The 16,717-nt window shown below is 52.4% G+C and overlaps 1 protein-coding gene across 2 annotated transcripts in view; it reads right to left on the bottom strand.

Moving 5' to 3' along the window:
• ZNF423 (zinc finger protein 423) overlaps positions 1–16,717 on the bottom strand; it is a 321,833-nt gene that overhangs the window by 113,257 nt on the left and 191,859 nt on the right. For both annotated transcript variants that reach the window (XM_045806734.2, XM_045806736.2), the window contains one exon: positions 13,059–13,143. In XM_045806734.2, coding sequence (XP_045662690.2) covers positions 13,059–13,143 — 85 coding nt within the window. The remainder of the gene's footprint in view (positions 1–13,058; positions 13,144–16,717) is intronic.

Below are 16,717 nucleotides of genomic sequence, written 5' to 3' on the forward strand. Positions count from 1 at the left end.
ATAAAAAGAATTATATACTATGGCCATGTGTATATATCAAGGACACAAGACTACTTCAATATTCAAAATTCAATTGATATAATCCACTGTATCGGCAGAATAAAGAAGAAAAATCACATGGTCATATAAACAGAGGCAGTTAAAAAAAAAAAAACATTTGACAAAACCCAACACCCATTCATAACTCCTTTAAAAACACAGAAATAGAGGGGTAGTTCCTCAACGTGATAGAGTTATCTACAAAAAACCTGCACCTACTATTACATATAATGGTAAAAGACTGAATTTTTTTCTCTAAGTTCAAAAACAAGGTAAGAATGTTCACTGTCACCACTCTTATTCAGCACAGTGCTGGAAGTTCTAACCAGAGCAAAAAGCAAGAAAAGGAAATAAAAGACACATAGAAAAGGAATACAGAAAACTGTCCTTATTTGCAGATGACGTGATTGTCTATATAGAAAATGCAATAGAGGGGCACCTGGGTGGCACAGAGGTTGAGCGTCTGCCTTCGGCTCAGGGCGTGATCCCGGCGTTACGGGATCGAGCCCCACATCAGGCTCCTCTGCTATGAGCCTGCTTCTTCCTCTCCCACTCCCCCTGCTTGTGTTCCCTCTCTCACTGGCTGTCTCTATCTCTGTCAAATAAATAAATAAAATCTTAAAAAAAAAATGCAATAGAATCTGCAAAAACAAAAATAAAAACTCCCACAACTGAGTTGAGCAAAGTCAAGGGGTACAAAATCAACATTCCAAAACCAACTGTATTTCTATAAACTAGCAATGAACATGTGAACACCAAAATTTAAAATGCAATATCATTTATAATTGCTCAAAAAATTGAAATATTTAGATATAAATCTATCAAAACATGTACAGGACCAGTATGCTAAAAACCACAAAAAAATAATAATAATAAAAGAAATCAAAGAAGAGGCATCTAGGTGGCTCAGTCAGTTGGGCATCCAACTCTTCATTTTGGCTCAGGTCATGATCTCAGGGTATGGGATCGAGCCCCATGGCAGGCTCCATGCTCAGCAGGGAGTCTGCTCGAGATTCTCTCTCCTCTCCCTCTGCCCCTCCCCCTGCTCACACACACACACTCTCTCTCTCTCAAATAAATAAATCAATCTTTAAAAAAAAAAAAAGAAATCAAAGAAGACCTAAGTACATCAAAAGATATACCATGTTCACGGATTAGAGGCCTTGACATAGTAGATGTCAATTCTCCCCAAATCAATATGCAGGTTTACACAATTCTTACTAAATGATAGGAAGAGGGGCACCTGGGTGGTGCAGTTGGATAGGCATCTGACTCTTGGTTTCAGCTTAGGTCATGATCTCAGGGTCATGAATTCAAGCCCTGCATCCGGCTCCACGTTCAGTGCGGAGTCCACTTGAGTTTCTCTCTCCCTCTCCCTCTGCTTCTCATTCTCTCTCTCTCTCAAATAATAATCTTTTAAAAAGTTATAGGAAGAATTTTTGCATATATAGACAAGATTATTCTAAAATTAATATGGAAAGGCAAAGGATCTAGGATACCTAAAATGATTTTGAAAAAAAGAACAATAAAATACGAGGACTCAGTCTACCTGATTTCAAAACTTATAATAGCTACAGTAATGGAGACTGTGTCATATTGACAGAGGGATAGACACACAGATCAATAGAACCCAGAAATAGATCCACACAAATATGCCTTGCTGGTATTTGGCAAAAACAACTCAGTGGAGGAATTACAGTGTTTTCAACAAATGATGCAAGAGCAATTGGACATTTGTAGGAGAAGAAAAAGAAGCAGCAGCTCATTCCAAGTCTCACAGCTTGTGTAAACACTAATTCAAAATGGATCATGGACTTTAAATGTGAACTATAAAATTATAAAATTTTTTTGGAAAAAAAAATAGACAAAACAATCCTTGGGATCTAGGGTTAGACAAAGAGTTCCTAAACTGGGCACCAAAGGCATCAGCCGTAAAAGGAAAAATTGATAAATTAGACTTCATCAAATTTTAATCTCTTCCTCTGCAAAACACTGTGTTAAGGAGTCTGTTAAGAAGATGAAAAGACAAGCCACAGACTGAGAGGAAATATTTACAAACCAGGTAACCAACAAAGGACTAGTTTCTGGAATATATAAAGAACTCTCATAACTCAACAGTAAAAAAGGCGAACAATCCAATTGGAAAATAAGCAAAAGATATGAAGAAGCGTTTCCTCAAAGCGGACAAACAGATGGCAAATAAGCCCATGCAAAGATGTTCAACATCATTAGCCATTAGGACACGTAAATTAAAACCACAATAAGATATTACTACACACCCATCAGATTGCTAAAATATAAAATAGTGACGAACCAGACGCTGGCAAGGACGTAGAGAAACCTGGTGTCTCATATATTGCTGATAGGAATGTAGAAAGGCACAGCTGCTCTAGGAAACAGTGTGGCCGTTCCTTTAAAAGTCAAACGCAGATATAAAAGTGCAGCATTATAGACCCAGCCACTGCACACCTGGGCACTTATCCCAAAGGCAATGGAAAACTTATGTATGATTTCATTTGTGTAACGTTCTTGAAATGACAAAATTATAGAAATAGATAACAGATGAATGACTTCAAGGGTTAAGGAAGGAGCTGGGGCAGAATGGAAGTGGCTAGGACAGCACGAAGGATGCTGGTGATGGGAATGCTCCGTAGCCTGAAAGCATCGTGTCAATATCCCGGTTGTGATACCATACTGGCAGTTTGCGAACTATTACCCTTGGGGGAAACTGGGTAACGGGTACAGGGGGCCTATCTGTGAATCTCCATGTGAATCTACAATGATCTCAAAATAAAAAGTTTAATATTTTTAAGTTAAAAAAAATTTAAGGATGACTAAAGGACCACAAAGAGCTTTAAAAAAAGGGAAGAGGGGTGTGAGCACCACTGTTCCCCAAGCTAAGGTGCTGGAGGCAGGGGGGGACTGTGGGGAGAGAATAGGGTTGCCAGGTAAAATAAAGTACAGCCAGTTAAATTTAAATTTCAGATAAACAACAAATCATTTTTTATTACAAGTATGTCCCATGCAATATTGGAGACACACTCAGACTAAAAAATTACATGTTCTTTATTTGGAATTCAAATTTAACTAGTTATTCTGTGTTTTTATTTGCAAATTTTAGACACCCTAGGAGGGAAGGCTTAGGACACAGGCGTCTAGAGCCACCCAGGGGCTGTGGTCCTGTGGCCCAGAAGAGACAGTGTGGGCACAGGGAGATGGAACAGAAAGACTGTAGGAGAGTGGCCAGAGGGCTAGCAAAGGGATGCCAGGGACCACAGACACCACAGGCTGGGCAGTGCCTTAGGAGGGGGAAGGCAGATGTTAGCTGGGGAGGTCCCCCAGCTACTGCGTGTATGGGCCTCTGCTGGCAAAGTGACCCTCTGTGGGCAGTCCGCGCAAAATCCAGAAAAGACCAAAAAGAGTGACCACTGAGTTTTCAGGTGCTGTTCCAGGCTGGAGGGAACCTGATGGCATATCCAAGAAGGGGTCGGGATTTCTTATCTGTTTGCTTGTTTGACACCCATCTGCTCCCCTCGAGCTCCAGGATCAGAGGATTTTGTTTTGCTTGCGGTGACATCCATGCTTAGTGCCTGGCATGTACTTGGAGCTCAAGAAAGAAAAACAGTTCAGAATGAATGAAGGTGTAAATGAATAAATCATCCTAACTGGAGCTACTCTCTGGATGTGTCCTGCAGGCACAGCCCCTTAGAGCTTGACAAAGGCAGAGGACAAGTCTTCCTCTTCCAGGAAGCCCTCAGCAGCACCCTCTGAGCTGCCACCGGCTAGCACCTGGGATGCAGGGTTAGCATGGCCACAGAAGGGCTGTTTATCCTCTCTAAACAAGGGCTCTAGTATTGTCTTCATTATCTTAAGCATTGTCTTTAATTAGTCCCCGCTACAGGGACTAATAATAATGATATTAATATTAATGGTAACAGCTACCACTGACTGAGAACTTCCATGTGCCAGGCAGTGTGCTAGGCACTTTTCATACATTTTTAGCTCATTTAATCCTCCAAGCAGCTACCCCCAAAAGTAGGGGTGATCACCCTCTCTGTGCTGCCCCCTTCTGGTGGAAATAGATACCTCCTTTCTTTACAAGAATACCCTCCCTACTCCCATTTTTCAGGGGACAGGGGGCTGACATTGACCCATCCCAGCACTCAGGAAGCACAGGCGGTGCTAGCCTGAACAATCAACTACTCCATCTCCCTGGCTACGTAATTAGTTCATGGGTGGCTTCAGGACCCTCCTGAGACAGCGAGCCTTGGTCCTGAGACCTTTCCCACTGATGAAGAAGCACGTGCCCCTCTCTGCTGGGACGGCTGGACCAAGAGCTGCTGGCTGTCATCATGCACCAGGGAATGAAGGCAACAAAGAGGAGGCAGAGCTGAAAGACAGAAGGTGACTTTGTTGGGACCCCTGGATCCAGCCATGCCTGAAGCCTCTTTCCCAAGGAATCCTGGCACTTTTCAGTTACATGAGCCAATCATTCTCTCTTTTATGCATTAGTCAGTATGAGCTGGTTCTGACTTGCCACTGAACAAGTCCTGCCTAAACTGCTATGTACCATTGGGATGGGGTTATTTTATAGACGAGGAGCTGAGGGATACAGAGGCAGATAACTTCGTTAGCCATGACCTGACACAACCATGAGCTGGGAGTACTCTTAACCACTGTGACTGACTGTAGAGTTCTACATTCTGAGTGCATGTTTCTGTGTATGTGAGCCCACCTGCATACTCTATTTCTCATTAATATTCATAGCTACAGCAGATGGAGCAAACAGTTGGTGCTTAATAAAGCTCTGCTGGAGGGTGGGGGGATGGGGTAATTGGGTGATGGGCATTGAGGAGGGTACTCCATGTAATGAGCACTGGGTATTATAAGCAACTGATGAATCACTCAATTCTACCCCTGAAACTAATAAGATACTATATATTAACTAAATTGAATTTAAATAAAGAACTTTAAAAAAAAAAAGCTCTACTGGATAAATGAAAATGAGTCCCTTCCTAAAGGAGTCTGTTCAGAAAATGCTCTCATCAGTGATTCTGGATTCTTACTCCAACTCAGGCTCACAGCACACCGTGTGCCTTTGAGGAACCACCTCCCTTCTCCCCACCTCCCCTCCCCGGGCAGATGAGCTGGAAGCCAGAGCGGGCAGGGACCTGGGGGACTGACTGGCCAGTGAGGGCCACCCCGACTCCCTCGGGAGAGGGGTCTACCATCAGAGGAGAAGGTCTCCCCCTCCCTGCCCACCGGGTCCTAGGGACACATGAGGAAGGGGGGCCGGTGTAAGGCTCTGGTACCCTACTGGAAGCCCAGGGCAGAAGGGGCCGAGCCCTGGGGCCACCACAGACCATGGAACCCTTGTTTTCTGCCCTCCCTCCAGGAAGGCTCAGCCAGAAGCAGATGCGAGGGACACTGCCCATGTACCAGCGGCTCCCCAGCAGCCAAATGACCATAAAGGGCACTCGGGAAAGTCCATCCAACAGAACAGGCTGCCACATCCATGGTAACAAAAAGCAAGAAGAGAAGGCCATGCCTGCGGGCGGGCCCATACAAGAGGGTGCCGGGCCCCCAGTCCCTGCCCCTCCAGGACTGGCGCCATTGCTAGCTCCTCTCCAACCTTCCTCCTCCTCTCACCAGTGATGCTCTCCCTGTAGCCTAGAAACACACTCTGGCGTCTCCCTCTTAAAAATGCAAACGCTTCCTGGGACCCTCGGACCCCTCCAGCTCCTGCCTCTCCCCCTCCCTTCCCAGCCTGGAACCTGGCAAGTCGAGGCAACGCTACTGATCTCTCCCGTCCCCTCAGTTCATTCCTCATTCCAGCGACCCTGCTCTTGCAGACCGTCCAGCAGACCATCTTCAGCCTCCCTCCTGCGGGCCTCTCTGTGGCTTTGTGCAGTGCTGCCCGGAAGCACTGGGCTGTCTCAACACCGTGCTCCTCCCAGCTGCCTCCAGCATATATGCGGATGCTTCCAGACCCCTTCTCCAGCCCAGGCCTCTCTCCTGAGCCCTCGGCCCATGTGGCCTACTGCCGGCCAGACCAGCACACGGATCGCCTGGGAGCATCTTGTGCAAGATCATATCACACACACACTCAGGCCCATTGAGTGTGATGAGCATTCAAGGGTCAGAGTTCAGAGGATTCCAGGCTCTGAATCCTGGAATCACACTGCCTGAGTTCAAATCCCCCCTCTGCAACTTACTGACAACACACGAATCCCCTGAACACCCCACGTCCAAAAGAGGAAAAATAACAGTGCCCCCCACCAGTTGTAGGAGTGAGTGTGACAACAGGTGTGGAGATCTTGCTGCCTGGGCCCAGTACTCAGTCAGCCTCACCTGTAAGGTCATTACTAGGGTCAGCTTTGCCAGCCCTGCAGTCACTACCTTTCCTCAGGCACAGTATCATCTTCTACCCGTCACCCAAAACTTGGTCCCGAGACCCCTAACTTCTCCCCTTCCCATAGCCATTCAATTTTGCCCAGTCCTGCTGGTTTTGCCTCTTAAATGTTTCTCAAACCCACACCCTCCTAACCAACACCCTCATCTTCTCTCACTGACCCCACTGCACTGTCTCTGTGATCTGCCCACCTCCTGCCTCGTGATTTTTCCTGAAGCGACGCTGCTTTGTCTGTAATTTCCCCACATACTAGATGGGCCTGTTCTCTGTGAATTGGCTTCTGGTGTTTTCTCTGCCTGGAACGCCCCTTCCACCTTACTTCCCGTCCTCTTAGGTGTCACCACTTCCAGGAAGTTTTCCTGGAGGCCCAGATTGGGAAACATGCCTATCCTTTGAGCTTCCATATCTCACACTTGAGACATCACATAGAACTTTCCCTTTGGGGTTATTATCTCCCCAACTGGATGAGAGGAAAGTTCCTCACTGAGCCTCCCCCTGACCAAGGATCTCAATCATGTTTACTGAGCTGAGGTTATTATTAGAGGAAACCCCATCTACAGAGGCCTTTCCCCCTCTTTTTAAAAAAGAAGAAGAAGGAGGAGGAGGAGGAGGAGGAGGAGGAGGAGGAGGAGGAGGAGGAGAAATCTGTGAAAATAAGAACATTTCCAGTATTTTAAAACCCAGAACTGACGAATCCTTCATAAACCGAAGTGCTTGATCAACAGCTTCCTCAAACCAACCAATGAGGTTCAAAGTCAGGGAAACTGAGTCCTCTCGCCCTTAGGGGCTGCTAAGGGGATTCTGGAAAAATAAAAATAAAGAAATGTAAAAGAATGGGAGGATATGCTGTCTGTATAGGCTTGCTATTCTGACAGAGCAGTTCCAGAACTTGAAATGTAATATCTGGGGGGGGGGGGGGGAGGGAGACGTTTTCTTCACGTTTTACAGGTGGACAGATGTTTTAGGTCTGGGCATTTCCTAAATCCAAAGCACCACGGAAGAGCCGAACACAGTCCCCTTAGGCAACATGTGTTCATGGTAGACAGTACACAGGGACCCCTCCTCCTTGTCCTTTCCATGTGTTTTCCTCTTCCGTTACATCTGAGGGGTTTTGTATTTCCCTGGTGGGAGGGTGACACACTAATTTCCACACCAGAACTCCCCTCCCCTCCCAAATGCTGCTGGCCAGGCCTTCAGCGCGGGTCCCGGGCGTGCAAGCAGCTGCAGAACGAGTGGGGACCCAGACTGCAAGGTGGCTTTCAGGGTGTCTCTAGGGATGTGCGTCTTAAAGACTTGGGAGCCAGAAGCCCCCACCACACACACACACACACACACACACACACACACACACACCCTCTGCGGGGACCATGGCCCATCCTGCCACAGAGAGGGAAGGGCCAGGGAAGGGACAACAGACAAGGACCACCAGCCCAGCATGTGGGGGGCGGGATTTTAAAGGCCTGAGCAGGAGGTGGGATCTTCCAGATGCCCCCAATTTCTTCATCCCCACAGCAAAGCTTAGCCCTCAGAGGCACCCAGGGAATGGGGCTGATGTGACCGGGAAAACAACATCCCCAGAATGCCTAATGCCCCACTGGACCGAGTCTGACTCTGGCCTGGCTGGCTGCCTGCCACAGAGTCCGCAGCCACTTTCCAAGGACATAGAGGGTGAACGTTCCTGTCAAGGTTCCCTGAGGACTGTCCCTTCCCAGCCCTGACCCTCCTCAGGGCTCCCCCCAGGGGCCCGTGAAGCCCTGGGTAAAGACACCAGGGCCCAGAGCTGAGTCACTCCCTCAGGGCCAGCCTGGGTCAGAGCAAGTTCGTTATTTCAAGGACAAGTTCTCAGACCCCTTATGCAGCCACGCCCAGCAGGAACCAAGGGGAGAAACATCCACGGGCAGCTGAGAAGCGGGCAGGCCCAACGCTGGCAAATTGGCTTTCTTCGGGGTCTGAGGCCTCAGGTGCCCCAGAAGGGCTGCACACGCTCTGTGCCTACCTGTTCAACATGCAGAGCAAGACTCTCCCCCCGTTCCAGCCACTGGAAGGGGGCCCTGCCTCTGAGCCAGGCCACAGGAAGCCCAAGGCAGGCCTCGCGCAGAGACATTTTCGGGGGCGGGGTGGGGGGGCATCCTTCCCGATGTGGAGGCAGTGGCTGGTGGGCAAGGGCAGCTGGGGGGGGCCGGGTCATCCCCGTGGGAGGCCGCAGAACAGGGCTGTGGACCGCTCCAAGTTTTTGATGTGCCTGCTGGGGGAGGGGGCGTCTAAAACCATTTCAAAAGCTGGGGGAAGCCCAGAGAAGGGGGCCTCGTTCCCTGTGGGGAGGGGGGATTTCAAAGGCGACCCTGCTGCTGAAAAGGTTTCAAAAAACCCTTGCCTTTCTATCGGCTCCAAATCACTCCCTCGCCAGCAGCAGCCGGAGAGGGTGCTGGGAAAATGTTCCCAAGGAGACGCGTCCCTGAGTCATCATAACTCCCAGGGTCTGGAGGCTGCAGAGCCACGAAGAGGCCCCCCGCTATAAAAAGGCCGCTTTAGTAGCCCCCAGGGGAGGTCTCCAGCAGTCCAGGTCCCTGGGGAGGCCGGCCTCAGACCCCCCGCGCCCCACGTTTATGAGAAGGCCGCCAAGCTGAACAGCACCGCTTCTACCCGCCAAGTCCCCTTGGTGCTGCTAAGGGGGGCTTTTGCCCCCACCAGCTGCAGGCATCCACTCCGGCCTCGGGCCATTTAGCAGGGAAAGCTGTCCACAGGGACACTGGGCCCCAACAGTTTTTACTGGGACTTCGGAGCCAGCCCCAACTGGGGCTCTTGGGCCCAGTACTCTTCCATTCCTATCTCCCACCATTGCCCCTGCCACCTTCCCCAAGCCACCGGGGCCGAGTAGGCACACCGTACAAACCAGATATCAAATAACGGTTCTATCACCTCCCTCCTCTCTTCTCTCCTGGCCTCAGCCCCTCACCTCCGGGCCAGGCCAGCAGGTCTCTGTTCCCTTCTATCTTCTTCCCCCCTCAACATTGCAGCCAGATTCATCTCCCTAAAGCACTCAGCTACATCCAGGCTGTCCTCTGCTCCCAAACCTTCAATGGCTCCCTAGTGCATGAGCCCAAGGTTGCACATTCAGGTGCCCACAGGGACCAGGCTGGGGACACAAATGAGCAAAGCAGCCCGTAAAAGACAGTAGGGATGGGTGGGACTATGGTGCCTGGGAACACATGATCCCAGCTGCCGCCGAGCTCATCAGTTGCGCCATATGGGAACCCAGGGCCCTGGCTGCCACCTCTTCTGGTTTTTTAAGAAAAGCCAAATAAATCCCCAGATTTGGACTCCGGCCCACAGGGTCGAGTCCAAACCCAACCCCCTTAACCTGGCATTCAAGGCCCTCTGTGGCCTAGCCCCAAGCTACCTCCCCACCCTCACTGCCCACGATGCTCCCACATGAGAGGCCTCCATCCCAGCGAGGTGGGGCTCCTCCAAGCCCCCAAACTCTCTCCTCTGCTCCTGCCTCTGAGTCTGGCTCACCCCACGGTCCTCCCACAGACACTGCTCCCCACCTCCTCCATCTAACAGCCCATCCTGCAAGGACCTCCTTCCGCTGAGCCCTCCGAGGCCGCTGCTCTCCGGTGACTGGCCTTCCTTGTTAAAGCTGTGCCCTCGGTCAGTGATGGGCCTGCCACAGAGAAAACTCCTCTTCCGCCTTCCAACACCCAGGCCTTTCTGACAGACCTCTCTGCATCCCGCAGTCCTCGTTCTGGGAGCGTCAACCTCCCGGCATTGTGCGTTACCTGGATGCCGGATGCCATCAGCTTCCCCTGCGGGCAGCGCGGGGTCCTTCCTGCCACAGACCCCGGCAGGGAGCCACACACAGTGCAGAGAGTCCAGCCTTATTCAGACCCTGGTTCTGCTACTTTGTCTCTGGAAGAACTCGGATACCTTGCTGAAGTTCCTCGATGAGACGGAGGAGGGCACCTCCATAGGGGACCTGGCATGTGGCAGGGCTCGGCACCCTCACCCAGTGACACCTCCCTTCCCAGCATGATGTGTGTGTCGTGGTGTCTCCTACGGGGTGCCGTAAGGTCCCTGAGGGCAGGGACCAGGTCCCCTCCTCCCTGGATCACCTGAGACCTCCCTAGCACTCCACATGCAAGAGGTGCTCGATCAATGTTCTTTGATAAATGGGGTTGATAAGGCCAGGGCAGGGCCGGCAGGTGGGGAGGGCAGGTTAGAGCAAGAGACCGCACCCTGCCCCCAGAGGCATGGCTCTCATGGGGTCCCCAGCCCATGCCTCGCAGGGTGGGCCCTGCATGGGGATACGGCATGGTGACACTTTCTGCAATTGCATGAACATCTCCTTCGGACTCTCAGGCTGAGACGAGCAGCTCCTTGCTGCCTGTTCCCCGTGTGTCCTGGGAACCAGGCCGGCTCACGGCACTGCAGAGCAGGCTCAGGTGAGGGGCCCTGCCCAGCCCCCTGACAGCACTGCCTCCCTCGGGAGCCCGGCGCTCTGCTCGCACCGAGCTCCGGATGCCCCTTCGGTCCCCCTTTCCCATCACCCAGCCCACCTCTCTAGTTAGGAGCAACTCCCTAGACTTCCACCTAAGGACACACGGCTTCCAGGCTCTGCGCAGAAGGAGAGGTGGAAGGGGGGTGGGTGGGGGAAGCACCTTTGAAATCACTGTGGTCCAATTAGCCAGGCTCTTGCCCTTCGTGCTTACAAACAGGCACACACATTAACACCTGCTACAAAAGCAAACATTTTTAGATATCTTCATCTTTACCTCCTTGACACTCCCATGAAAGCGCTCTCAGCAGCCAGTGACTGACAGGATAGTTTCCTTCTTCTGCTTCAGCAGGGGGCTTTCGAACAGAAGAAATTAAAAAGCCACCAATCTCCCTGTCAGGCTGAACTCCCGGGGCCTTACCTGCCCTTCCTCAGCTCCCCGTGACCCCTCACCACCGGGCGAGCCCCACCCCGCACACGGTCGGGGTCTGCACCTTCAGGGGGACCACTCAGAGTCACCGGGACACGGGACACCCCAACCCACCGAGCGTGCCAAGGCCGCCGCTGCGGGGGGACCAGGGTACCACCCTCACCCTGAGCATGACTTCCCTAAAGAAGGGTCTTAGCTCCTTCTGTGGAGAACGTGGATGGTGGCACAGCGTAGACGATTCTCCTGCCTTGCCGGTGGGATGGCAGTTTCACACAACCGCCTTGGAAATCTGCCCGTCTGTATCTACTGAGTGTGAGCCTCCTGGTAACCCATGACCCACCAACTCCAGCCCTCCCGATCTTTCCATTCAAACCGCACGCACCCACTCTCACCAACATCCACATACGAGAACGTCCCAGCAGCGCACGACCTGAAACCACTCCCACGCGGAAATGACCGAGATACCCATCAAGAGTCGAACAGACAAGATACTTGGCGACGCGTTCGTACGACAGAATAGTACACACCCGTGAGAAGGGGCGACGTCCAAACTATGGGCACGAACGCAAATGAGCGAAAGCCGCCGGACACCAACAAGCAGAGACCGTACAATCTCGTTTACATCAAGTGCAAAAGGGGCCAAAAAAGCCCTATGCCATTCGACATCAGGACGGTGACGACGTTTCGTTGGTGGGGGGAGGGCCTGGAGGTGCCAGGAGGGGGCTTCTGGGGTGCAGAGATACTCTGCTTCCTGGCGGGGCTGTTGCTTACACAGGTGTGCTCGGTTCGTGAGAATTCACGGAGCTGCGCGGTTAATGATCTCTTTGAATGTATGCAATTAAGGGTTGTGTAAAACAGCACTCCGTCGGCACGGCGATCTTTAAGACTACAATGGAAAGATATTCGAGGAAGTGAAGGGTCAGCCTCGCTGTTCGGACTGCAGGGGTCTTGGAGAAGGCAACCATGCTTCCACCAGACACCCAGGGCACCAGGATTCCAGAAACTCCCAGAGCCCTCACTGCCTAGTCCTCCACCCCCTGGGCCAAGCCCCCATGCTCACCGGAAATCCAACCCAGCTCCCTCCTACACCGAGGGCATCCCCAGCCGCCGGGGAGCCCACACCCGTCCACGCAAGGCGCAGAAGACCTCACGCCTTCCCTCCATACCTCTGGCCAAGAGGGGACACTACGGTGCTTTGAAAGTCCCCCTTCTGGAAAGGCTGCATTTTCCAAAGTCCAAAACCACTTGAAGAGGAATAGGAAAAGTACTGAAATAACTTTGTAAGCACTCTGTTTTGACAACGTGCCTGAGGAATTCACCACATTTAGCGGGGAAATGCAAGCAGTTAAATCTATTCAATGTCATGACATACGAAATTGAGGCATAATTGCCCCTGAGTGCTTGACAACTAGAAAGCACTTCGTTTCAGAAATGGAGGGAAATTTATGCTGGGAAATGGAAGAGATTGTCAAAAGTTTGATTGTAATGTGAGTGGAGCTGCGACAAGCAGGCTGGATGGGGAAAGTGCTCCAGCTCTTACATTTTACTCCATTGGAAATGTCTCTGAAACAGCAGCTGTGACTCCATCTTTCACCCTAAAAGCAGTGAAATGATGACTGGAGGCACAAATCCCAAACCCCGATGAGCGGCCCCGGCACGGGTGGGAGGAAACGCTCTCTTACCAATCATGTGGTTGGCAACATGGATTTGGATCTCTCTCTCGTTCTCAAAGGTCATCTGGCACTTGATGCACTGGTATGTCTTCTTCTGTTTGGAAGCCAAAAAGAAAGGAATTAGATAGTCAGGAAGTAGAAAAGAGCATAAAGCAAAAGGGCCTGGAGGTCCCGGCTCAAGACTTTCCAGAATGGCTCTGGTCCCCTCCCAGGTCTTTCCGGGTCATTGTCTTCCTACCTGCCTCCGAATCTAGCTCTGCAGCCTGGGGAAGGGGAGTGGGCTACATTCTAAGGGAGGTGCTCCTCTGTTAGATCTGGGGACATTGCCATGGTGGGAATCACCATCCCAAGGTGAGAGCACACAGTATGACCATGGAAAGGAAGTTGAGGGAGGCTGCCCTGCTTGGAGCATGCTCAGATCCATCTATGCTTCCCCCAGCTACCCAACCATCCATCTACCCATCATCCATCCATCTACCTACCCGCTATCTACCTATCCAACTCCCCCCCCATACACACACATTCAGCTGCCTACCCATCAATCCATCTACTCATCTTATCATCCATCTACACATACACACCTACCATCACCCATTCATCCATCCATCCGTCTGCCTGTTCATTGGTCTGCCTTCCCCTACCTTCCTCTACCTATCCTCTGTCTAATCATCTACCCACCCATCCACCTATCCCACCATACAACTATCGTTCCATCCGTCCAGCTACTCTCTTTACCCGCCCTAAGGACCATGTGGCCAAACAGGGGATACCGCTCCTGCCAATCTTGGTGCTTAGAAGTAACTGAGGAATTCCTCATTTGCCCTGGGCACACAAGGCCACGGGTGATCCTACAGCTGGCTTTCACACACAGGAAGCTGAGACCAGCTGCCTTGAGGGGTGGGAGCAGGAAAATAGAGATCATCGGAAGCTTCCGAGCTTCTGGGAGACCCATTCCAAAGAGTGGAGCTCATTCTCAGCAGCTAAGCCTGGCTGGGTGATGGTGAAAGCAGGCCCCTGTGGACGGGGGCAGTATTGCCTGTGTGGGGGAAGGTCTGTGGCTGTGGGTTTTTATGAAGGGGACGGGGTGGTAGTGGAATCCAAAATATCCAAGCTTTTTGAAGACCACTTCAGCTCCAGCACGATGGGGCCTCCTTCCACCCCTGGAAAAGGGAGTGGGACTTTGGATTTCTCGGATTTCTCGACTCAGGCCCAACCCTCAACGATGAGGCCAAGATAAACCACCAGGGGGCTCAGTTGTCTCAGCTCCCAGGGTGGCTCCAACCACATCTGCAGCTCCCTCGAGGGTCCCACCTCCAGGCCTTTGCCCACGCTGTGTCCTCCACTAGGAGTATACTCTTTCCATCCTTAAGGACTCTGTTCAAATGTCACCTCTGCTGAGAAGCCTCCTCTTCCCACCCCGGGATGAGTGCAGGGGCCCCCCAGCCCGAGCTTATGCTTAAAGCATCTAATTCCTCGGCACACGGATTTGTCATGGCTGAATCACTTGTTTGTGCCCCCCCCCCCCACTGCACTGCAAGCACTCAGACGCCCAGGATGTACTTCGTCCACCTGTGAGATCCCAGGGCCGGCAGAGACTCCCTGCTGGGGAAGCATTTGTGGAACAAATGAGCAAAGTTGCAAATACTATGTTGCAAAACACTCTACTAGAACAGAAGGAACAAAGAGAACCAAAGACGGATTCTGTACACCGACCGGATCCTCGCCAGCCGGCCCAGGGCGAGAGCCTCATAACGACGTCACTTTTATTACCATTGTTATCGGTGCTGAGCAAATCCCGGTCAAACACATGAGTGAAGAAACAACAGTCTTGGCTGGTGCTGGGAGCTTAGGTTCCAGAGGCAGCGTCCCTGCTCAGGCTCCAGGACCGGCTCTGATAAGACCGGGGCCCTTCCCCAACGTTGCAGAAGACCCAGGGGTTCCGAAGAGTGGCTGAGAAGTGGGCATTTAGCCTTGAAATGCCCCAGGAAGAATGGCATGAGGCTGGGGGGCAGGACAGGACTGGGGGTTCTGGCCACACAAGAGACAGAGGAGATGTTCAAGCGAGAGGAGATGGTGGGGACTGAGGTCTTCTGGGGGGACACAGGCCCCAAGCCCCCATGTCAGCTCAACTCCACATCCGTGCTCACGGAGAGCAATGATCTTGGGTCTCTCCACTGTCAAAGTCATTCATTTCTTTACACATGCGTGCCCCATCCCCTTGATGCGGGAAGAAAAGAAGGGAGGGAGGGGTGAGGGAGAATGAAACACAGCCCCGGAATGTCCACACCAAGGAAGCCCGCTGTACAAGGAAGGCCGTGTCCCCCTCCATGGTTCTGCTTGGGTAGAAGTCTGTGGAGGCCATACCATAGCCATGGCTGGTCCAGACCAGTGCAGGGGACAGTCCATGATCAGGGTGAGTTTGGTTGTCCCACCTAGGGGCAGGTGAATGCAGTGGGTCGCTGTGCTTGGTAAAAGAATCACCAGGGGCCGGGCAGGATGAGAAGCTTTCCCCAGGGCTCCTCCATCGTGCGGCCACCCTGTCGGCAGCAGGAGGAAGAGTGCCGATAACGGGGCCTTCCTGACGGGGAGAAGGACTCCAGGCCATTCCTAAGGGAGGGGAGGCCGCTGACCACAAGAGCCTGGATGTGCGCACACACACACACACACACACACACACACACGCACACAGAACCTGCATGCACAGGTACGGACATGCCCACAAGGACACACACAGACACGCAAGCAGACGTATATACACTCCCACACCCCAACTCACTGTGAACACACAAGACCCCCAACCCCCGCCACACACTGCAACCTGCTCCCTGTAACACAGACACACAAGTACAACACCCATGGGTGTCCTCACAACCACAAGCTCACACGCGTTGATGTATCCAAACTCCTCCTGGGACACAAAGGCTTCCGGCTCTCTCACTGGACCCCCAACAGCTACATCCATCACGCCCAGATGTGCCCACAGCTGCACGAGCCCATGCACACACCCCTCCCAGACACACCCTCCCGGACACACGCGCAGACTCCCGAGTGTCCACGTGTGTGCTCACACCCAGGCACCCACGCCCTGCCACACGCACAGGTTCACCAGCACCCACATCCACTAAGCACGCGGTCCCCACGCAGAGACAGCCCTTCTGGCCTTGCACGCAAAGCCAGGGCTGCCCAAGGCCCAGGGCCACAGGCACCCTGCGGGGCCGTCGGCTCCTCCGTGTTGGTGGAGCATGAGCTCAGGGACAAGCAGGAAGGACTCTCTCACTCTGTCTCCCTCCTGCTGCAACGCTGGCCAGACTCCGTCCTCCCCGAAGTACCTCCCTCTTGGTCTGTCTTCCCCTCCTCCATCCCCCAGAGACCCCCTCCTCCTCTGGAGCTTCAGTCCCCACCAGGAGACATAATTATAGAAAGAGAGAACTTCGCATTCAAAGCACCTCCTCTGTCATAAGCCCCTTCCCCAGAGCCCAGCCCAGTGGAACCAGAGCTGAGCCCCGGGGCCTGCGACCACGGCCGCCACCCCCTGCATGGCCCCCAGCAACCTCAGAGAGGAGCCCGGGGCAGAGGCAGAACACGCTTGAGACCAGTAGCAACAGGGACGAGAAGAAAGGGAGCGACGGGGAAGGCAGTCCATAGCTGCTGAATTTCCATGATGGGGA

The sequence above is a fragment of the Ursus americanus genome, chromosome 21, assembly GCF_024610735.1.
Source record: "Ursus americanus isolate L20-20 chromosome 21, mUrsAme1.1.p, whole genome shotgun sequence".
Lineage (NCBI taxonomy): Eukaryota > Metazoa > Chordata > Mammalia > Carnivora > Ursidae > Ursus > Ursus americanus.